At 39.6% G+C, this 24435-nt stretch overlaps 1 protein-coding gene across 1 annotated transcript; it reads left to right on the top strand.

Moving 5' to 3' along the window:
- The first annotated feature begins 11589 nt into the window (after positions 1 to 11589).
- CLUL1 (clusterin like 1) lies at positions 11590 to 23978 on the top strand. The gene is made up of 7 exons (XM_062501145.1): positions 11590 to 11692; positions 13010 to 13158; positions 14840 to 15007; positions 17044 to 17488; positions 18713 to 18850; positions 22473 to 22687; positions 23811 to 23978. Exons 1-7 carry the CDS (start codon positions 11590 to 11592, stop codon positions 23976 to 23978), a joined length of 1386 nt encoding a protein of 461 aa, XP_062357129.1.
- Positions 23979 to 24435: the final 457 nt, after the last annotated feature.

The following is a 24435-nucleotide window of genomic DNA, read 5'->3' as shown; positions in this document are numbered from 1 at the left end:
TGCTTCATGTTTTCTAATGCTTCTCTATCACACCCAGTGTCCAGGAATGTAGTCTCCTCTGCTTGACAGTGCTTGAGGCTGAGCCAGACCTTGGGCTCTCACTCATGCTCTGCAAGGGGTCTTTGTTATCATGCCTGGCTAACCATCTACCTCCCTAATTTAATATACCCACTTTGAGAAAACAGACCCTAATCTTTATACCCTTTAAAATTTTTGGTCTCATGTGGGAATTTTGAATTGCCAAGTAGAACAGGATTATATCTCAAGTTACTTTTGCCTCATAAAGTCCTGAACTTTTATATTCCACAGATGGAAGGTGCAGAAGGCAAATCTGCCCACAAAGAAACAAACCCATCGTATGCAAATCTCCCTTACTGTGACTATACATAAAGATAATAATAATGCCAAGCTGAAGAGGTGTGCTCTTGTAATTTGTACAGAGTGAAATACTCCTTATCTCCCAACTAATATTCCCAAATACTTTATTATATAAGTGGGGTTATTTTAATGGCACACACATAACTGCTTTATAAACACCTCTGTTAAGACAATGATGACTTCCACTTATTTGCAAAAATGCATTTATCTCTCAATGGTTCTATATCACTGCATAAAGAAGAACAGGAAAGTCACAGCTCGGTATTTAACAAAAAGCCCAACATTTAAACTGGAGTCACCTCTCTGCCATGAGAGACATAGGCATATTTAACTTTGATATTTAGGGTAAAAGTGCACAGTTAATTGCTCCCAGCACTCTGCCATGTCTTAGGTCTAAAGCTAAGAGCTTTCATACTGAAACTTGCCGAAGCTCTGTCTTAAAACTGCAGAAAAACATTACTGCTGTGAACTAGATCTTTAGGGCTATACCAGATGTGCTTCTGGCCAAAAGCATGAGTCTTTTCTCATTTAGAACCCTTTAAATTACGTGAGATGGTGTCTGTTTCATTTTGGGAAATGGACAAACTGGTGAAACAGCTTTTCTCAAGTGGCTGAATCCTATAAGGTCCTATAGCCCATCCTAAATTTTTCTCCTATAAATAACTATAAATACTTTTAACTTCAGTAGACCATTCTTACAGAAAGCTGAGGAGAATATCTCCTGCTGATATCTATAGCTAATTGAGCTTTCATGCATTAAATTTCTGTGAGGATGCTGTTACTAGTCCTTTCTGAATAGCTCTGCTTGTGGCCATTTAGGTGTATGTATTTACTGCAAGCTGAGCCACATTCTTTCTGGACCCCTGTTGACTCAGGCATAGTCTGTACATTGAGTTGAAGTCTTGTTCCTGCAGAGTGAAGTCAATACCAGTATTTCTAGGGGCTCAGATGGGCTTTGATGGGCCCTAGCCCAGGACAAGAGCTTACAGCATTTGGAGCCAGAAAAAAGTGAGTGAAGTCATCTGGTCTGGTCTCTAGTTAACCACAGGATATGCAAGTTTTATCCAGATATGACAGTACTGAAATAACATTTTTTTTACCTTAGGAGATTAGAAAGCCTGTGCCATGGAGAGGAGAAATGGAGGTCCCTCTCTCACAGTGTGGCACCCTGGCTGCTGGGACTTGCTCAGGAGAGAAGCTCCCAGATGACTCCAGCTCCATTGACAGTCACTGAGGCACATATGACCATGTGGCACAGTGCTCACTTCCTTACCAAATCCTGAAGGTAAGTCAGGATTGTCAAACAACGCAAGGAAATTTAATCAGTGGTGTTTCCTATCAAAATCATGAACAGAGGGGCTAAGCACAAGTCAGGCTGACATACTTTAGGGCCAGAAAAGACTGCAAATACCAGCCAGCTTATTACTCTCATGTGTGTATGTATAGTACTGTATTGGAAAGAAATACGGTTGTACTAGGTTAAATCAGAAATAAGTCCATCCAAGTACTACTTCCAAAAGCTTACAAGAAATACAAATAGCAGGGCAATATGGAATCATCTGTCTCATAAACACTGGTTTATTGAACTAGAGGCTGGATGTGGACCAGTATGGTGCAATAAACTGGTGGAGGTGTCTCTTCTCCGGGAACTGCCCAATTTAATTTTTTTTTTTAACTCCTTGAGCTTACTCTCAGAATCTGGATTAATCCCCTTTTTCTTTTAACATGGTTAATGCCTTCATAAAAACTCTGTGTGAGGGTAAATCCTCTCCTTTCTCATAAGCCGTCTCAATATTTTCCTCACAGCTACGAGGAAACATCTTATTTGAAGGCTGGATTTTTCCAACTCTAATTTCCTAGTGTTAGATCTTATCATGCCTTTGTCAGTACACTTGAAACTAAGGGTGGAAAGAAGATTTTTCTCCTTTCCTTCCTCTGTTGTACTGTATCCATTTTTAAGTAACAGCCATGCAGATTTTTAAAATCCTGATCCACGGGACCATTTAATCGCATGATTTACTTAAGTACGTAAGTAATCCCATCGACTTGCATGGGACTGCTTTCAGGTTAAAAGTTAAATGCATGGTTAAGTGCTTTGCTTCAAGAGTATTTAAGTTCTTTCTGATTTCTCCTTTACTTTCTTTCCTTGTTTACGATACTTGATCTGCACAGTGTTTGGAAGCACAGTGTTTCAAGTAAATTATTCAGCATGGGATCACATACGTTACAACACAGCAATTTCCATTGCAGCTTTTGTCTAGCACTGAAGGAATTCTGACTGATGGATACCAAGGGCTTTTTCTGATGTTATTTTCTCTGAGGATCTAATGCTCTTCATTCCTGCTAATTCCCTCTGCTGCCTAGTTTATTTGTTCAGCAGTGCCCTAAACAAGAAAGGTTTCCATCAAACAATAGGCTGCTTTGCACTCTGTGCGTGTGTGGTTTACTGAATCCAGACCTAGTGAAAATGTACTGGTCCTCAGCTGGTATGAATCAGAGCTGTCTGCAGAGACAAGGGAGCCTTGCTTATTTACATCAGCTAATGATCTGACCTGTAGTCTACTGTTTTAATATATAAATATGTCTATGTGTGCAGTTCAATATGTAACACCCAGGCAGAGACACAGCCCTTCAACCATCTGCTCTTGGGATATGAGACATAATATTGGAGGCACAAGGGCAAAGGCTGAAACAGAAGTTCATTTCTTCCTGAGTTCAGGTATGGAAATGCATAATGTGGTATTGTACCCCAGTACCAATAGCAAAATATTTCTGAAGAATAATTGCAACATAATTATGTCTGCACCATGGACATTTGAAAGTTTTCTAGCACCTAAGGTGTTTCAAATGAATCTGAATTATTGAAGAACTTTTAGTAATGGTCACTGACCATTCTTGTGCCCTACATACACATGACCAGGAGTTCTGTCTGCTTTTGCAAACAATGTGAAGCAGCCATTTCAGATCAGTCAGGCTTGGAAGTTGAGTATTACCCAGCTCATGGTTTCAATTATTTTCTGAAGATTACTATATCTGGTCTGTTGACCAGATGCAGAGCCAAACCCCTTCTATAAGGTTCTGAGAATATTCAGTAAGATTACTCCTTAAAATAATGTACTACCTCACTACTCCAGATTTGCATACCCCAAATATCCTTCCAGCAGGTGAAATTGGATTTCTTCATTTGGAGAGAGCATTTTGTCCATTGTGCTAAAAATTCACAGCATGCCTACCTTCTAGGATTTTTAAAAACATACTTTGTCTGCAGGAACAAAATAAAAACATAAAGGAATAAAGAATCCCTACAAGCCACTGTCCACAAAGTAGGATGTGTGATACTGTGCTGGACATTATAATGTAGCTGACCCAAAACCTAAGAGAAAATCTAGCATGACTTTAAAGTGTTAAGAGCTTAATGCTAAGTATATTATTGTGCTCTGTAGGAGTTTGCCTTCATCTTTTATGAGTTTAACACTTTGATTTAAGTTTTAAAAAAAAATGATGATTTAAATGTGGTAGCTGCCATCTCAGCTGACTGCAAGTTGTGCTAGAAAATGGCAGGCTGGATTTTTTACAACTTCAAATAATTTCTATATTTGCTGTGCTTTGAATATGAATCATTAGACCCTGCCAGCTTCCATGCATGATAGATGTTGCACAAACTCATTATCAGCAGGATATCCAACTCTCCCATTTTGGCCTTTACCATACATCACAGAATCATAGAATCACAGAAGGGTTTGGGTTGGAAGCGACCTGAAAAAATAATCTAATTGAGCCTCCTTGTCACAGATAGGGACACCTTCCTGTAAATCAGGTTGTTTCCTGCTAGCTGAGGTGCACACACTTACTGTGCACACTCAAATCTGGTGAATTCCACAATTCTTTTCCTAGTGTTTATCATGTCACAGTACCTGAAAATGTGCTGAAGTGTGGGCAAATCTCCCGTCTTTCTCAGACTGACTTCATACCAGAGCCAAAGGAAATATGAGGAACAATAAAAGATTTCAAGAGTTGTATAGTTGTTCTGTTCTTCTTTGCATCTCCATGGGCTTCCTACATTATTTTTGTGTGCAATAACAATTTGGCTGTTGGTAGAATATATGGATATGAATTAATATATTTCCAATTAGAAACATTGTTCTTTTCCATGACCCTGACATTTTGTATTTTGTAGTCTTTCTTATTTCACCTTCCTTTTAATTTCTGCATTTTTATTTCATTCCTAATTCTCATTTGCTCTGAATTCTTTCCTTTCCTTTCCTTTCCTTTCCTTTCCTTTCCTTTCCTTTCCTTTCCTTTCCTTTCCTTTCCTTTCCTTTCCTTTCCTTTCCTTTCCTTTCCTTTCCTTTCCTTTCCTTTCCTTTCCTTTCCTTTCCTTTCCTTTCCTTTCCTTTCCTTCTTCCTTCCCTTCCCTTCCCTTCCCTTCCCTTCCCTTCCCTTCCCTTCCCTTCCCTTCCCTTCCCTTCCCTTCCCTTCCCTTCCCTTCCCTTCCCTTCCCTTCCCTTCCCTTCCCTTCCCTTCCCTTCCCTTCCCTTCCCTTCCCTTCCCTTCCCTTCCCTTCCCTTCCCTTCCCTTCCCTTCCCTTCCCTTCCCTTCCCTTCCCTTCCCTTCCCTTCCCTTCCCTTCCCTTCCCTTCCCTTCCCTTCCCTTCCCTTCCCTTCCCTTCCTTCCCTTCCCTTCCCTTCTCTTTTCTTGTCTTTTTTCTTTTTTCTTTTTTATTCCTTTTCTTTTTTTTTTTCTTTCTCTTCTCTTCTCTTCTCTTCTCTTCTCTTCTCTTCTCTTCTCTTCTCTTCTCTTCTCTTCTCTTCTCTTCTCTTCTCTTCTCTTCTCTTCTCTTCTCTTCTCTTCTCTTCTCTTCTCTTCTCTTCTCTTCTCTTCTCTTCTCTTCTCCTCTCTTCTCCTCTTCTCTTCCTCTTTCTCCTCTCATTTGTCAGGTCTTTGTAACTGCTTTTGTTTTTTCACAGTGCTTTAAAAAGCTTTGTGTATTAAGGCAGATGCATGGGGCAGGGTACCAGTTATATAAAAGGACAGCTGTAAAAACATATGCAACAGCAATTAAGCAAGAACTTTTAGAAGCATGAGGTCATTAATTGTAATTGCAATAAGGGTCTTCTTAGAAATTGTCCTTAATATTTGAAATGGAGAAAATGTCAGCAGCTTCAGGCAGGGTTCCAACTTTGCTTCCTCCACTTCCGCGCTACTGCAAGCAAGGGGACTGTGTGTGTCCAATTAGCAACTGCATTGAGGAAGTTTTATATTCAGACATCCTTCTTTGGGCTTGCTTTTCCATAGGCACTGGTGCACAGTCCACTTTAAATGCAGCAGAAAAAAGAGGCCAAGCTACCAGGCAGAGGATTATTTCCCAGCAAAGCAATTTCCAGTTTCTTCATTGAATTTTGTCAATGAATATTGTCAGGCCCTATCCTGAGTGCCTTCAATCCATTTCCAGCAGGTTAGGGCAGCTGGCATCTTCAGGAGTTGTTCTGCTCCTCACAAACTCATAACTCAGTCCTCCCAATTTCAATAAACTCTGGAGTTGTTTTCAATAATCAGTCATTTTTTTTAACTAGGTGATACAGGCTGAATGACAAAGATATGCTTAAGCAAGCCAGATGAATACACAGAAGGAACCCTGTTCCTTTCAGTTGCAGGCTGAAAGCCGATATATTACATGTCTGCATGCAATAAAACTTCTTTGTTATAATGTTCCTAGAGAAGCTTGAAACTAAACCCTTGCAAAACATCTGGTTCAAAACTTTAGCATTTTAATATTAAATGCTTCCTGAAATCTGTTTGTGTAACTGTACCATGCAGGTTTGCTTCATAGCTTTCTAATAAATTGTTTCTAGCTCATTTTGTTATCCTTGCACTGGCTTTGATATCTCCTGCTGATAATGTAACATCAGTAAAAGTGCTTCTCCAAGTTTAATAGTTAGCTGATATCCTAAGCACAGATTCTGAAGACAGCTGCATAACTTTTAGGTTTCAGCTTCATATTGTCTTTCATTCAATTGTAAGGTTTTAGCTCTTTGCTCCCTAAAGTGAATAAAATTTTTGTTACACTTTTGTCTTCCCAAACATAGTCTACAGCATCATTATAGGTCCCTTCTGCAACACCTCTGGATAAGGTAAGAAAAAATTGCATGGCCCCGTGAAGAACAGTTGTCATGTTACTGCTGGGCTTGGTATTTAGAACTCTGTGTCAAAGCCCTGAAGGTCTTGGAAAACAAAAAAAAATCAGCAGTGAAGTGGAAGGGGTTTTTTTCCACACTGAATTGTCATCCTTATCATCCAAGGATAGATGAGCAAAAGGAAATCAGAAAAGCATGCTAAGCCTTGCGAGTTGGTCTTGCTGACCCCCAAAGTTGAAGCTTAATAATTCCAGCTAAAGCCACATTAACTCTCAGTGTGATGCTCTAAGATTCGCTGGCTGATTTCTGCCTTCTGCTGGTTTTGTGTTTGTATTGAGCACAGCACAGAGTCCTGACCTGGCATTGCCTGACCCTCCTCCAGACAGGGTAATTGTGTCAGCCTGACTCTGAGCTTCAGGGCTTGTGAACTTTGGGATCCTGTCATGCTAACACAGCTGTGCTACACTGGGGGCCTGAGCTGGTATTTTTGCAAGATGTGTGGCTTAGACTGACTGTAGCTATTCAGTTTAATGCATCCTCAGCTCCTCTGTCTGAGGCCTTCCAGCATGACTGAGAGCATCTCAGGAGCATGCCTCTCTCTCTGGCCTAAAGAAAGAGCCTTGGTTCCTAACCAGGTAACCAGGTAGAGCTCAAAGACTGAATACAGAACTTCAGGGGGCCTCCGAGAGCCTTTGAAAAACCGGAGAAAGCAGAAACCACTCAGGGGCTCCTGAAGCACTGGGAAGAAATTGAACAAAACAGAACAAAACAAAAGAAAACAAAACAAAACAAAACAAACTTACAGCACAGAAGTTCAATTCTATGCCCTTAAAACCCATACTAACTTTTAGCAAAGCTTTGTGCATGCTTCAGATTAGCCATGTAATTACACCACAAACCCCCACAAGGATTTAATTTCAATTGAAAGCAGTAGAACTAATAGTGTGCTTACAAATAAAGCTAATTAAGATTTCGTAGAACTAGGTACTATTTCATACAAGCACCAAGAGATTTAATGTCAGTATATAGCACTTTCCATGACTCATAGAGTCTATGAATATGTACAGGTATTTTCAGCCTGATCATTATATGCCTGGCCTAGCTCAGAAAGAAATGTGTAGGAAATGTGTAGCATAGTAGGAAACAACTCTTACAAACAGAAAATAATTGTGTAAATATCTAACTGGAACAAAATCCTATAGCTGATGTACAACACAGGAAATTCCATTTCAACATATTTCTTGATGCTTAATCCTGCCAGGTGGAATGGATCAACAAAGAGAAAGAAGTCACAGTACATGGTGAAAAAATGCTACACATTTGTGAAGGTCATCCAACGGGACCTAAGAAAAATCCACAAAGCAGCTACAACTTGCATTGCTCAAGTTCAGCTTGGTTCAAGCTCAATGTCTATATATCTTGTTACAATTATTTGCTTTTCAATTTATCAGTATCTTGCAAAAAATCTATTCTAACTTAAATTCCTTTTCAAGTTGTATTGCTATTTTTTAAAATAGATAATTATTATTTCAATTAGAATAGAGTAGTAGTGGAATAACAGGGGTAAGAAATTGGGGTAGGGAAACAACACTTTCTACAATTAGCTCCCAATAGCTTCTTCAGCCCGTCTCTAGTATGATTCAATATTAGAAGAGTACCTTATTAATTTCAACATCATCAATAAGCACTGAATCATCTGCTTGTATAAGAGTGAAAAATTTCAAATGCCAGCACAATGTCATGACATGGCATGCTACACTATAGCTGATCAAAGCACTTAAGTTCAGAGGACAATAAAATAGTAAGAGCAAACTGTTGAACATGGCAGATGACAAGAAAAATGGACATCTCCATAATAGGTCACTGCAAATCAGATTCAGAATATTAAAAGAAAAGAGAGTGGATATTTCACATGAAACCTGGAGGTATTATTGATGAGATTTTTGTTTAATTAAATTCAAAACAGAAATGAGAGAGGAAAAACTTTTCAGAGTAAGCAGAATTAACAGCTGCCTTTCAGGAATAGGGTGTTGGGTTCTTAAGTGCACTGCCAAGGTTAACTTTAAGACCAAGATTAAATTTAACAGACTTACTAGCTCTATCATTTTTTTCCTTGGGTTCCTTGTACCTCCTCTTTCAGCCATTAGATATATATGAAAAAACATGAGAGCAAAGAACTAGGATTTTGGTGGTTACATAATGGTTATAATAAAGTATGAAGAGTAACATCTAAGATGAAGCAAGATGCATCATCTTATGATGCAATGCTCAAAATCAACTTAATTGAGAACAGCTCAACAGACACCAGGACTCTGTGTCTCAGCATCAGTTTAAGGACTGGCTTTGCAAAGTGCAAGTGTGTGCTTGACCAGAAACTCCCAAGGAGACCTTCAGAAAGCAGACACTTCTGAAAGTAAGTGGTGGGATATCTGCCAGAGGCATTCTCCAGCCTCTTACCCTGGGACAGGAGTGCTGCTCTCCCTCCCCACAGGGCTGGAGCCCCTGCTTTCTCACAAACTCCTGTGAACTATGAGTGATGTGTTGACACCACCCTTTTTACTCTAGATTGAGTAAAGTTTTCTCTATACAGAGTGAGGTTCAGAAAGACCAGAAAATGAATGCTTCTAGTAAATGAATATTATCAAAGGGAAATGTCCAAAACGAGTGGACAAACCCTTGCATGAAAGATTAAAGTCTTAGGATTCATTACACTTGTAAGCTAATAGCACACATTTCACAAGCGTCTGTAATAGATTGTCTTCCTTTGTGCAAATGTGTTTTCCATTTTCACTCTCTCTTGAGCCAAGCATGAGGTTCAGAGGGGGAAAGAGAAAGACTGCCCCTTCTGCTTCAGCCCAAGACCCAGGGATCCTTAACAAAGTCTGGCCAGGCAACTGCAAGGTAGGCAAGGGTGCCTGCTTGGTATTTCCACAGAACAGAACTTGAAATGTTTTGGGTAGTGATGAGTCTTGGTCAAGGAGTAGGCAGCAACACAATGAGAGATGGGAATTCATATAGATAACAACAAATTACATATTCCATTCCACCTATCATTTAAAAAAAATTTGGAGTTATCTTAATTCCTAATGCAAATCGGGGACTTTCAGTTCCCATTAGAGCTAATAGATTCTTCACTCTTTCTGATAATGTATTTAAAACTAAATCTCTCAAATCTCTTGCCTAAGAAGCATTAATCGTGCTGAATCTTAGCCATCAATCATCAACTGGCCTTTATGAATGATTTGGTAAACGAAATAGAACAAAATTTCTTAAAGTTGCTGTTCTACCCTGTGGACTACAGACACCCACTCTCCCCATCTCATCTTTGACTACAAGGGAGTAATATTGCTGACTATCACAAGGTGGAATATATTTTGTTAACAATATATGTCCATGTTTTATATCAAGCACCTGTTAGTATTTAAATATCTCATTTCAAAGAATCCAAAACTTTGTACAAGTCAGATCTCAGACATATTTCACAGATATGGGGAAACTGAAGGAAATAGCATAAAGTGGGCAAACACCCAAAGCATCGGCAAGTACAATGATGTACAAAATGCCAAACATTGCTAATCTCATTCCAGAATCTGCCCATATGACAGCCTGCATCTGGGTTTTTGATTTTTTTTTTCAACTCCCGTACCTTCAGAAGGTGTACAAAGAAGGCCCTTACATAATGCAGTGGTTTTTATAGCAAGCTAAAACTATGCTGAAGAGATTAAATGTTGACAGCCATTTTTAGACAAACTAATGGTATCAATTTCACTAATTACATAAGCTGCAGATGTCTCCTAAAGTAAAAAGTAAGACGATGGAAGATCTAACACGACAAAAGGCTACTGACTACAGAAAAGTAGCAGTTCCAAATTGCATTATATCAGGAAATTCTGCCCAATGCTCCCCCTGGTGGTTTTGGCAACAGAGATGAACGTGAAGTCGCATACATGCAAAATCCTCCAGCCTAATGACTAAACGTCCTGTTAATAGGATTAAGTACCTTCTCATCAGATAAGTAGAACATGGCAAAATCCCTGACACTCCCAGAAATTAGATCAGAACACAGCCCAGCCCCTTCCTGACGCAGGGAGCAATTTTGCAGAAGAGGTGCAAAATATTAATGGTAAATATACTTGTTTTTTGTTGTTTTTTTTTATTTTCTTTGGTTGCGTGTCTGTATTTCTTTGCAAAGTCAATTGGTCTTTCACTGTAAACGTAAAGGTACAATATGCAAGTAACTACAGAAGTAAATCCAGGCTATAAACAAATCCAGGCTTTTAATTTTCATATGCTCTGGAGACTGATAATTGCATCTCCAAGAAGGCTATATTGGCTAACTACAAGGATCTGAATACTGGATTCACTTAATCAGATGAGAACCTTAAAGTGCAGTTGCATGGTTTCTGAAAAATAAACTTTTCACTTCTGGTCTTAGGAGGGAAATAAAGCAAATGGAATTTCTTTCCCTTATTTTGTAGGGATTTAGTTCATTTGCTGATCTGTTTGTTTACAAAATTCTTCTAATTGCTGATTTCTTGGCACACCCATTACTGTGTCTCTTATATTAAGTCTTATGCTGAAGGACACTGAAAAGAATTGCATGTTTGGATGCAAGAAAGGGAATAACATTCCAGAAACTTCCCTCTTTAAAACTGGCAATAGTGTTTAGCATGGATGTATTTAAAATATGAACTAAGGACACAATATGAGATCAGCAATTAGTGTGTTTCACAAAGTAGAAAAGGGACAGACTGAGCAGCATAAGCTTTTGATTTTGTGTATACGTGTTCTGATTCTGTTAACCACTGTGCAAACTCAATGGAATTCATCTAATTAATCTAAATTGATAATTACAAATGAGGTCAAGCTTCTTACTCATGTATTTTCAGCAAGAGTAGCATTTAGGTGCACGCTATACATCTCAAAAACCACAGTTAAAGACAAAATTAAAGGGGTCTTGTAAGATACTTGGTATTATAAATAGTATTTATATTTACTTAGTATACCTAGACATCTGAGCTTCCTGACAATGTTTACATGTAACTGCACCAAGCCATTTTTCTTGAACAGAAAGAACATGAGGTCCTCTTGGATATTTATAATACATGTGCTGTGTCTGAGGGGCCATCAGTGCGCACCGACGAAGCAGGAGGAAATGAATCTCCGTGACAACCTCAAGCGTACGTATGCTTGTCCTGCCAGGGTGTGCTGGAAGCCCCTGGGCCCTGCTGGGGACTGCATTTTGAATTCCACGCTCACTGGCATCAACAAGTTCCACTTGCATGTGTGGAGAAACCATAATAAAGCTGATTGCATGCCTACACACACACACACACACACACACACACACACACACACACACGGAAGATAAGAACAAGCAGGATGAGAAAGGGATTAACAGATAAGCATCACCTGCCCCCCAAAAAAGTATTTACAGGACTTTTATAGATTGTTTCCTTGTAGATCATCAGAATATAAACCAAATCCAAAGTTCAATTCAACAGATTTGAACTATTTTGTTTGTTCAAATAATCTTTGAAAGTATTTCCTCTACACTTATATACTTCACTGAAAAACACGGCTTTTACAAACAACTGAAATAAAATTACTTAATTTACAAAATAGCAGCTATTCTGCACGCACACACATCTCTAAGCATGGCTTTATTTTGTGGATAGAGAGAGGATCAGCCATTAAACAATCCTTCTGTGCTTCCATCTATGTTGACAAGATTTCTGTAATAAACAAACAAAAAGTTCAGGGGGAGGAAAAAAGATGTAACGGAAGAAGTGAAGGATGTGTTTTCAGCAGTCTCAAGGTGATATGGTTTTTATTTGTTTTCTATAGTTCCAGTGACAGTCAGGGTATTTCCACAAAGAAAATAAATACAGATAAAGGATAGGCAATCATGCAGAGCTTCAAGCTGCTATGCATGGGCCAGCACAGGCTTTCACCAGAACTCCATGGACATTAGTTCATAGTAAGTCTAGAAACTGAATTTTTATGAAAACTGGTTGAAGGCACTTGTAATCCACATTTTCAAAATGTAGAAGGAAGCTGTCACAGGCTTCTACCAGATCAAAGATAAATATAAAGGTTACGTCATTAGAAGACTGATGAGTGATCCTTGGAGCTATCCAAAACCTAGGTGCAATCTGATGTAGTTGACCCTGCTTTCAGGAGGTGGGGGACAGGGCAGAGTCAATGATCTCCGAAGGTACCAGCTTAAATTGTTCTGGATTTCAGTATTCAGCAGTGAGACAGTTGAATATATATTTTGAGTTACATACAGCTGATCCTTGCAAAAGCTCTGGGCCAGATTCTTATCTCATGGAAATTGTCTTGGCTCTGTGTTAATCAGCATTCACTATCTCAGATTTGGCTCTGCCACTGTAGAGAAACATAGAGCTATTTCATTCTCCTTCATCATCAGTGCATGACAATTTGAAATAGTGTTAAAATCTTATTAAGTCACTGTATAATTTGGCTTTTTTTAGAATTATCTGAAGTTGGAGAGAAGTATGTAGATGAAGAGGTAAAGAAAGCTTTGATTGGTATTAAACAGATGAAAATTATGATGGAAAGAAACGAAGATAAGCATATAGATCTGATGAAAACCTTGAAGAAGAGCAGTGAAGAAAAACAGGTAATATAAATCCATCTGTGGGGTTGTAATGTTTATTCTGGGAAGAATGTAAGCCAAACTGTATGTACAAAACAAGCAACATACATATTTTCATACAGTCACGGGATTGAGAGAAAATTTGCTTCTGCCCCTTTTGTCTCACTAGAAGCAGAAAATTGCACATACTGCTTGTTTCTAAAAACCCCTGCTTCACTGAATTCACACCAAGGCAACTCCAGGCCACTGCAGAACAGTGTTTTTTGCACAAGGTCCAGCAGCTCTGCCCACCATGTCTCTATGCTCCTGGGGACACAAAATGTTTTCCAGCTTGCTTCGCAAACTTCAGATCTGCAGAAGAACATCAAAGACGCAAATGATAATGTGCTCTAAAGAAAGTACAGTGAATCAGGGAAATTTCCAATGTCTTAGTGCAATGCCTAGGCTCAGATCCATGTGCTTGATGATCTGAAGAAACAGAGGTTTACTGTATATTTAAAAAAATACAAATATCCTAACTTTGTTTCAATGAACTTGAAGGAAAATTCCCTCATGGCCCAATATCTGGTAGTTAGTTTAAACTATTGGTATTAGCAAAACAAAAAGATAGCTTTATAACATCTTAAAGAACATCAGTGCACTCCTACTGTCAACACTCTTGTTCGATCTTAGTGGATGACTTCATTTACACAGGACTTACATCCACAGTGAGAGTTCATAAAACACTGAATAAATGTATTAGAAAGATCAGGAAATAACTAAGCATAGATTATGAAAATTGCAGTTACTATCTCCATCAAGCACATTCTGACAGAAGTTTTCTTTTATGTGAGTATCTTCCCTACGGGAATGCTGACAAAAAGGAGTAAGCCCCACCAATTAAAAGGTTTCTGTCTTACTTAGAGATAACTTGGAACATTGTTTGGAAATAAAAAGTATTAAAATATGTTGCAATTGGAGAAATAAATTCAATCTACTTCAATAGGAAGAACTTTTCTCTTTCCATTGTCAAGTCCATTCCAAAAATGCTGCTTCTGATCTGCTCAGCTTTGTGCCCTAACTGATGAAGTAAATAGAAGCAGCATTGTAAAATGCACCTTGTTGCCCTTCAGTATGGAAGGAGCATCTTACACTTCCACAAGAGCAAGAAAAAAGTTCCCTTACTACAGCCTTTTGGTTAGTACACTTACAAACATCAGTTTTATACTTTTATATATTTCTTTTATATATTTCTTTGTTACAAAGACTTTATGGCAAGGATCTACCCTTGTGAAATATCAATCCTGTAAAGGTAGGGAAAATAAACAGAAAATTACTATTTGTGGGACAGATGAATACTTTTCAGATGATATGGAGAAAAAATAACATGAGTTGAACACATGACCATGTGGGAGGCTAAATTCTTACACAGAATGATGTGTGAGTTTTTTTCTTAACATCAAAAATCCCAGGAGACTGTAGAGATCCATTTGTTTCTGTAGGCTGTGCCCCCTGTGAGAACATCAGAAAAATCCTATAAGGAAAAGGTTTTCAATTGTCAGTTCTCTCTATATGTGACTGCAGCTGTAAAGGCAACCTACCCTGGTGGTTAGGGATTAGCAAAAAAAAGGAGCCATAAATAGCCAAAATGAGTGATCAACACTGGGTAAGTACTTAGAATACTAATCTGAAAATTGCTCTCAATTGAATCTTTTTCCTTGCTTAGCAAGCCTTGCGACTTATGAATGAAGTAAAAGCAAGACTGGAAGAAGAAGAAAGACAATGTCAAGTATCCTTGAAAAATCTATGGGATGAATGTGAATCTTGTTTAGAAAGTACCTGCATGAGATATTATACAACTTGCAAACATGATGTGTCAACCTTTAAGAGAAAGGTAGGAAGAAATTTTGTATCTGGAGATTATTCTTGAGTTCACCCAAAGTTTTAGAGTCAGCACATCTTATTTTCTCAATGCCTAGGTCTGCCAGTTATATCAGCTTACAAAAATTAATTTGATTTGGAGGGTCTGGAAATATGAAGTTATATGGCAGAGATTACATGTGATTATGGTCATGGAATGCTGAGCCAAAATGAGTTCAGTTGCACCCTGGCAAGATTCCATGGAAACTGATGAATCCCCTAACTCCAACAGTCTCATTCCAGATATACAATATTTCCTCTCACAGTGGGACTTGCACTAAGATGCTCCATAACTGTTTGTGGAAAATACCACATAGATTCTTTTATGGTCCATCTAAAAGTCAGCAAAGTTAAAAGTGTAGATGTAGTTAGCAAAATCACATGGGGGGGAAATATCATTTACTTATTGCATCATTCTTTCCTGTATCTATCTTAAATAAACTCTTTAAGTAACAAAAAAAGCTTTAAAATGCTTAACTTTGTATGATAAAGGAACTAAAGGAGATTCCCCTAATTCTACTAGAAGGAAAATATGGTCTCCTGAGTGGCCCATTATTACTACAAAATTCAACAATTGTAATCACGTTTTTTTGCTTGGGCATACACTTTAAACACAACAAATTTCTGAAGCAAAACTGTAATTGCTGCTACTAAAATGTTAGCCAGCTTCCCTAGCTTTCACCCCTCCCATGCACTGAAAATATATAGTAACTTAAATGTGGTCTGTTTCAGGCAGGGTTTAGAGCAAAAGTGTTTAATATTTGTGCATAGGTTAAAATGTAGGAGATATTAAATTTAAGAAAGATTATTTGTGAGACTTTTAGCTTTTTAGATACTGCTGATATATATGTTTTGGATTTTCAAGCGTTTGTGGATGCTGTAACTACTGCAGTAAAAGTTATATACTGCATTGCCACTGTCTTTGACCCTCTTGGTAACTTCCTCCATGAAGTTACCATTACCATTACCATGAAGAAACCATTATTTGGTTTATTTGAAGCATTCAAAGTAAAAATTGTGTTGTGACCTAAGTCAAGGAAAAGAGAAGAGAAGAGAAGAGAAGAGAAAAGAAAAGAAAAGAAAAGAAAAGAAAAGAAAAGAAAAGAAAAGAAAAGAAAAGAAAAGAAAAGAAAAGAAAAGAAAAGAAAAGAAAAGAAAAGAAAAGAAAAGAAGACAAAGATGATAGCTGTGGCTGAGGACACACAGACAGCAGGAGCAACGCTGACTTCTGTTTCACACTTCACCTTCCCTCTAAGCTGCACTAGTGGTCAGATTAAGCTGATGATTTGTTTTTGGTTTTTTTTAATTAACATATATGACTGTCTTTATCCATATGTATATCTGTCTACATTGATATGTGTGTGTTTTAGCAGGGCGCTTCTTAACCCCTAATTGTTTTCTTATGCCATGGAATGTGGCTCGAAAAACCACTCCATTGGCTCAGACCAAACTTGTACCTTAAAGTAGAGAGCAGGGACCAGTGGCCAAGACCCAGGAACTCTGTGATAGAATTGACACTTGGCCTCTTATGTGGTAAAACCATGGACTAGAGCCACTGCTTTACTGATTTTGCTGGTTTCCATTCACACAAGGACGTGACGATTTGCCCAGCAGAGAGAGGGCAGGCTTTTTACAAATCAAGGTGAGATCACCTTCTGCTCCCCACACCACACAACAGAAATGCATCTCACGTCTTTACAACATAAAGTCCAAGCTGCCTGTTGGAAGAAACCCAAATGCTGATAATAACTTTGAGGCCCCACAGATTAAAGGGCAACTGGCAGACTTTTTACTCCAGATCTGATTTGAAACTAATGATTTAGATTGAATGCACTTCCCCTCTTCGGGGTCTAGTGTCTTAAATTACTTCAGAGAATATGCTGTGTTGGCAGTTATTAAGAGGGCATTGTTTCTATGAGTATTTGAAACAGAAAAATTAGAGACACTTACCTGAGAGATGAGAAACCAATAACTTGTCTGTCTCCTGATCTGTCTCCTTCTTATACACAGGTTGAAGATTTTTTGAGGAAAATACCTCCACTCATATTTACTTTTCATGAAGATCAAGGAAGAGACATCCAGTCTAATGAAAAGCCTGAGAAAGAGGATACCCAGCTAGTGAAGATGGAAGACTTATTTAGCCAGCTATTATCGGATGTGGGCTCAATATTTGACAGAAGTTTCATTTTTTTCAAGCACATGCAAAAAGAATTTGACCAGTCTTTTCAGACATATTTCATGTCTGACCTGGACTTGAGTGAGTCCCCCAGTATGCCAGCTTTACCTGAGGTCACCACCAGAACTGATGGCTCCCAGAGAGGCTGGGGCATGCCCGGCTTCTTACAGATGGTTTTTGATTTCAGTAGGACAGTGTTCGAAGGTGTCAGCGAGGTGATCACTGACGTGCTTGATGAATACAGAGATTATAGAAGAGATGTGCCAGAACAAACTAAAGGCAAGTGTTAGAAGAGGAAAGTTGACTGCACTGTCAATGACATCAACCCCCTTGGGATGGCTAAACTACAGCAAATTACTCAGTTTCCAGTATGTGAATGTGAGATATGTAAGGAATCTCTGGATGGGTCAAGGATAACTATCATTTAAATGAACAAATAGAAGTTGCCTAGAAATCTTCAAGAAATGTTGCAGGGGGACTAAAGGGTCCTACATAGCCTGATTTTCATGGCAATTCTCAAAACATTTTCAGGAGCACTTAAATTCAGGGTGAATGCAGGTTTTCGTAAAGCCGACTGACAGATTTAATCTCAGCATTTGTCAGGATATGATTTGTATCATCTCTTATTGACATGGCCACCAATTCTAAAAAATGAGGGCAATTCTGTGAGATATCAAGGTGTATCCCTGCTCTTGACAAATGATGCTAAGTTCAGCTTGACAGCTGCAAGTCCTGTTCCAGGCTACAGAGCAATGTAATTTAACAATCAAATACCAGCTAATCAAAGACCAGCCATCAGGTTTTCCAGTGACCAGAAAATTCTAGGCATACCATTGTTGATGACACTCAGGGAAGGAAAAGGACCATGGCCAGCTTTTAGAGTACATATTTGACTCTTGAAAATAGGACAAATGCATGCTGGTCCTTATCTACAAGAAAATCACAGTGAGCCTATGTTGCAACTCTGAGTAGCAGGTGACATAAACATTACGTGATCATCAGGAAGGACAAAGTTAAGTGACTCTTGAACAGTGTTTTAATTTTTTTTTTCTATATCATAAGCCATGTTAGTTCAGAAATAAGCTTTGGTACTGTGTTTTCATCTAACTGCATGTGATTCTGGAACATCTTGACTTCTAAGGGTCAAAAAGATCTTACCAGAACTCATATGTTGTAGAAATAATGTGCAATAATATTAGCAATTGTTTGGTTATGTCTGGGGAATACACTCCTAAGTCTTTATAAGGGAATATACTACAGCAGCATGAATTCCTTGAAAGAAACATCATTTGAATCTTCTCCTGACTTCTACATTTTAATAATTTATTCCTTTTATTTTTTGTGGGGGGAGGGGAAGCAGAGGGGTAGGGAAAGGGATTTATGCAAAATACTTTGGATTAAGGGCAAGAAATTATATTCTAGCACTCAGGCTTGGTAATGAATGCATACTTATAAAGACTCTAAGTTTAATGTCAGTCTAAAAATACCATGACTTTATTCTAGATCCTGACAGAAGTGGCATGTTTTCAAAAATTGTGTCAGGGCACCAGAGACTTCAGTGCAGGGAGCTCCGGGAGAACTCCTCTGGATGCCCACAGTTTCATGAGAGATGCCAGAAATGTCAAGACAATCTTTTGCATGGTAAATAACTATTTTCCTTTATTTTTTTTCCCTGTATGCACTGAATACTTGTTTGTAAATTTTGAGGTTTTAATTTTTTTACTGGAATTAACATTTAGTCACTGAGTTTTTACTGTAACTACGGCTACAATAACCATTCCTCATTCTAGATGATTTCAATTAGCTTTCCCCACTGTCTCCACAGAGTGTCAGTATAGCTCAGATGTTAACACACCACTGGTGCTCCAAAGAGACGTCCCACAGTCTATAACAAAATATACAGGTATTTTGTTAGAGCTGCCATCCTGCAGAGGAGCAAGATGTCAGTCAGCAGTCGATCCTGCCTGGGTAGAGAAGTGCTGAGCAGAAAGTAAGGAGAAGCTCAAACTCCTGACAGTTGCTTCTCCTGCTGACTACCAGGTGTAACCTCAGCTATCTTCAGTTCTGAATTTGTGGCAGACAGTACTAGTCTCATAGTACTGTTGAGCTATTGTAAGATAAATATTAGGTCTTAACACTCAACAGGAATACGGGCTTTCTTGTAATAACCTCTATCACAGAATCATAGAATAGTTTGGGGTTAAAGAGACCTTTACAAGTCAACTAGACCAACCCCCCAGAAATCAGCAGGGATATCTTCATCTAGATCTTGTTGCTCAGAGTCCCACAGAACCTGACCGTGAATGTTTCCAGGGATGAGACATCTACCTGCTCTCTGGGCAACTTGTTTCAGTGCTTCACCACCCTTATTGTAAAAAATATATTGCTCACATATAGTGTAAATCCACTCTCTTTCGATTTAAAATCATCACCTCTTGTCCCCAGGGACTGATAAAAAGCTTGTCCCCATCTTTCTTACAGGCACCCTTCAGTTGCTGATGGTGACAATTTGTATTCAAAGGCCACAATAAGTGTCCCCAGAGTCTTCTCCAGGCTGAATAACCCCAGCTCTCTTGGCCTGTCCTAGTAAATAGCAGAGTTGCTCCCACCCTCCAACAGTTTTTGTGGCCCTCCTCTGGACTTGCATGGACAGGTCCATGCCATTCTGTGCTGAGGAGCTGCTGTGGTTTGACACAGGCCCAATGCCAGGCACCTATCAGACTCACTCGCTCACCCTCTCTTGCCACAGCTGGGCAAAGGAGGGAAAAGAAGAAAAAGTTAATGAAGGCTTCATGAGTGAAATAAGGACTGGGAGAAATATTTTAAGGGCAAAACAGGCTCAACTTAAGTTGCAAAGTGAAAATTTATTACTTACAGAATCAAAGGACGATATTGAGAAGTAAAATGAGCCCTTAAAACACCTTTATGCCCCCTAGCCCCTTCCTCTTTCCCACCAACAGCACAGGGGACAGGGTGGGGGGATTTGGCTAGTTCATCACCAGAGATTTTCTTCTGCTCTGGGAGAGAAGTCCTTCCCCTGTGTCTCCCACAGGAGATAATTCTCTGTGAACTTCCCCAGTGTGGGTCCATTCTCATAAGCATCAGCCAAACCACACCTGCTGCAATGTGAGTCCCTCCCATGGGCTCACAGTTCTTCCAAAACTGCTGCACCGTGGGTCAGTCTTCCCATGGGCTGCAGTCCTCCAAGGACAGGCTGCTCCAGCCTGGAAGCAGGGCCCCCTCTCTCCACTGGGTCTCCGACTGGATCACAGCCTCCTCCAGGCATCACCTGCTCCAGCATGGGAACTTCCCTATGGGCTGTGGGTGGATCTCTGCATCCCCTGTGGATCCCCTTGGGCTGTGGGTGGATCTCTGCATCCCCTGTGGATCCCCATGGGCTTCAGGGACACAGCTGCCTCACCACGGTCTCACCCCAACCTGCAGAGGAATCTCAGCTCTGGCACCTGGAGCACATCCTCCCCTCCTTCTCCACTGACCTTGGTGTCTCCAAGTTGTTTCCCCTCATGTGTTCTCACCTCCTCCTCTTCCATGACAAGAAGCAAAACCCTTTGTTTTGATCTTCTTAAATATGTCATCACAGAGGCATTACCAACATCTCTAATTGACCCAGTTTTGGCCAGCAGCATGTCCATCCTCAGAGCCATCAGGGATTGGCTTTGCTGGACATGGTGGGGAACTTCCAGCAGCTTCTCACAGGAGCCATCTCTGTGTCCCCCTTTCTACCAAAAACCAGGCCGTGCCAAACCAATACAGGAGTCCAGACCTGGATGAAATACTTCAGGGGTCTTATGAGAGAAGAGTAGGGGAGGCAAAATAACCTCTCTCAACCTGCTGGCCATGATTCTTTCAGTGCATCTCAGAATGTGTTTGGCTTTCTGGGCTGTGAGCATGCATGGCCTGTTCATGTCCAGCTTTCCATCCACGAGCACCCCCAAGTCCTTCTTGGCAGGGGTGCTCTGAATCTGTTCATCTTCCACCCTGTGTTAATAGCAGGAGTTGACACAACTCAGGTGCAGAACCTTGCACTTGGCCTTGCTGAACCTCATGAGGTTCACCTGGGCCCATTTCATAACCTAGTCCAGGTCCTTCTGCATGGCACCTCATCCCCTGGGTGTGTCAACCACACCACTCAGCTGGGTGTCATCTGTGAACCTGCAGGTGGTGCACCTGATCCCTCTGTCTATGTCATTGATGAAGATATTAAACAGTACTGCTCCCAACACAGACTCCTAAGGGACACCATTTGTCCGTGATGTCTACCTGGGCATGAAGTCATTGACCACTACCCTCTGGATATGACCACCCACACAATTCCTCATCCACCAAACATTCCCCCCATCAGATCCGTATCTCTCCAATTTAGGCAGAAGGATGTTGTGGGGGACCATGTCAACGGCCTTACAGAAGTACAGATGAATTTACTTATCTAACCCTTTCCTTCTCTGCTGATGGAATCATAGGAGGCCACTGGTTGGTCAGGCAGGACTTGCCCTTCGTGAAGCCCTGCTGGCTGTCCCAAATTGCCTCCCTATCTTCCATGTGCCTAAGCAGAGCTTCTTGGAGGATCTGTTCCATGATCTTTCCAGGCATAGAGCTGAGGCTGACAGGGTGGCAGTCCTCAGGGTCCTTCTTACAACCCTTTTTTAAAAATCAGTGAAATATTTCCATTTTCCAGTCACCAGGGACTTTACTTCTCTTCCATGACTTTTCAAATATGCAGAGTGGCTACATCAGCCAATTCCCTTTGGACTCATCAGGTCCCATAGACTTAGATATGTTAAGGTTCCTCACATGGACTCAAAACTGATCTTCTCTTACAGTGGAAGGAACTTTGCTCTCTCAGCCCTTGCGTTGCAGTCTACATATGCTGGATAGATTCATAATGGAATATGAGCCAATAAAAAAAAAATGTGTAAGAAGACTATGAAGTGGCTATATATAAAATTTATCAGACCTTATTTAGGATTAACAGAAAATTTATTGCCATGAAATATTATATAAACCATATAATATATGATACAAACTTGGTAAATCACTTTAATACAATACATGGGATAATGCATTCATTTGGTCATTGGGTCTAAACTAAATCTACCATAATAAGTCAGTGAAATTGTTCTTTTTTCAGCATTATTTAAAGATCCAACCAAACCATGCCCCCATGCTAGACTTTTTTTTACAATTTTCATTTCTTCAGATAGAAAAGACAAAGTACAAGACATAACACTGTCTTTCCTAACAGATTGCCCAAATGTTCCTGAGCTGCACAGAAAGTTTGATGAAGCCTTTAAACTAGTTAATCTCTCAGGGGAGCAATACGAGCAGATTCTCCAGGTGGTTCGTCATCACACGGAGGACACTTCCTACTTGTTGAACAAAATGAAAGAAAGATTTGGGTGGGTGTCTGAGTTATCCAACACGACCATTGGACCAGAAAACATTTTCAACATAGTTAAGGTAAGGGTTGTCTTCTGAAGGGAGTTATTGCTGCCTTTAGCCTGCATTTTGCTCATGCTTATGCTCCTGGGGGGGTGTGGATGTTTATAGATATGTAATGTTTGGGTTAACAACACGAGTTGTTAACATGAGTTCCTACTCATCTTGAATTTGCTTGGTATGCTTGGTAATCCCTCGATGAGCTGAAACTCCTGAGATTAGAACCTATTTTCCTCTAAATCCTTCTAGTCTGATGGATGGCTGACAGGCTAACCTGAATCGCTGTCTGATAAAGAGTAAATTGACACTAGCAACGTTGACTGGCCTCAGATTACCTTCACAGATAAATTGCACTGCACCAGTCATGAACATGTCCATATTGGATTGATGAATGTCTAGCTATCTATGTCTGTACTTATATATTCCAAAGTTCAAAGAAGGCAAATGATATACAGATTATTGCAGTGGAAGCTGCACACACCTGACAGCATCAGTCAATATTTCAGTAAATGCATAATGATTAATTGTGTCTCACACACCAGGTAAATCCAAGGTAAATTCAATCCATTTTCCTGGGCAAGGGACAAATCTTATTCTCTATTCTAACTCAGAAATCTACTAATATATAGTGAATTACTACTGTTACTATCAGAACTTTATAGAACATGATGGTACAATCCACCAAAAAAAAAAGCACAAAATGGGAACAGGAGACAGGCAGACTTTCCCAACAGAGTCTGAATTATCTGTTCTCAGAAAATAAAGCTACAGAACTAAGTCTGATTTATAAAAACACACAGGAGTGAATAAATATATTCACACAAATGTTGTATTGAACTTAGTGGAACAGCTCAGAAATTTTCATTAGGAGAACAGAAGCTCTTTATAGATGTAGCTCCCGGTGTAAGTATTAACATGCAGTTCTTTAATATGGTCTTGGCAGTGCCATGTCAGCTCTTTCCACCACCGACATAAATTCAGACACCCACTCTCTTTTCAGAAGAAAGCAATTTAAAGAAAGTCGACAAGTCTAAAATACTCCCCTGTTTAATTTTCTCCTATTAAAGAGAGTGGGCACAGTAGGTATAAACAAAACTGAAAGCACACAGCAGTTTGTAGTGTCTAAAGTACTGCTCTCTTCCAGGTGGTACCTGGGGATCCCTCCAGTAAAGACGAGACTGTGGTAGATGTGAACATTCTGACTTCACCTACTTTCACCATTAAAGTTCCTCCCAACTTAGATCCCAAGAGTCCTGAGTTCATTGAATACATAGCTGGGAAAGCACTTCAGTTGTATAAGCAGAATTTTTAAGTGGTAAGTTCATTCCTTCTGCTTTCACAGAGAACACGCTTCTTCATAAGAGGTGTTTACATTGCAATAATCTTTAGTTGGAACAAGATTCAGTCATGGTGTATGCAAGACTGTCTTCTCAGAAAGGACACATAGAGAAAAACACAGGCATTATGGAAAACACAATCACTCCATGTTCTAGCCTGCAAAACACAGACACGATGTTAAATTACTTGACTTACTTAACTGTGAAATCCTCCATCTTTAGTAGCAGCTGGGATGAGGTAATGTGATTATAAATATTTCTTCAGAAAAGAATTGCCTCACAACCACAGTCCAGTGTCTTGGCATTGAAAAACATGTCTTTATGTTCATTCATCATGAATGGACTGGAATTACCACTACTCATGATAGGATTTTAATTTTTCTTTTATTTTCAGTAGTATTTGAGAGCATGCTCATATTATTTTTGATGATA

The sequence above is a fragment of the Cinclus cinclus genome, chromosome 1, assembly GCF_963662255.1.
Source record: "Cinclus cinclus chromosome 1, bCinCin1.1, whole genome shotgun sequence".
NCBI lineage: Eukaryota > Metazoa > Chordata > Aves > Passeriformes > Cinclidae > Cinclus > Cinclus cinclus.
The sequence above is the reverse complement of the archived record's forward strand: the minus strand, read 5'-3'. Positions and strand labels throughout refer to the sequence as shown.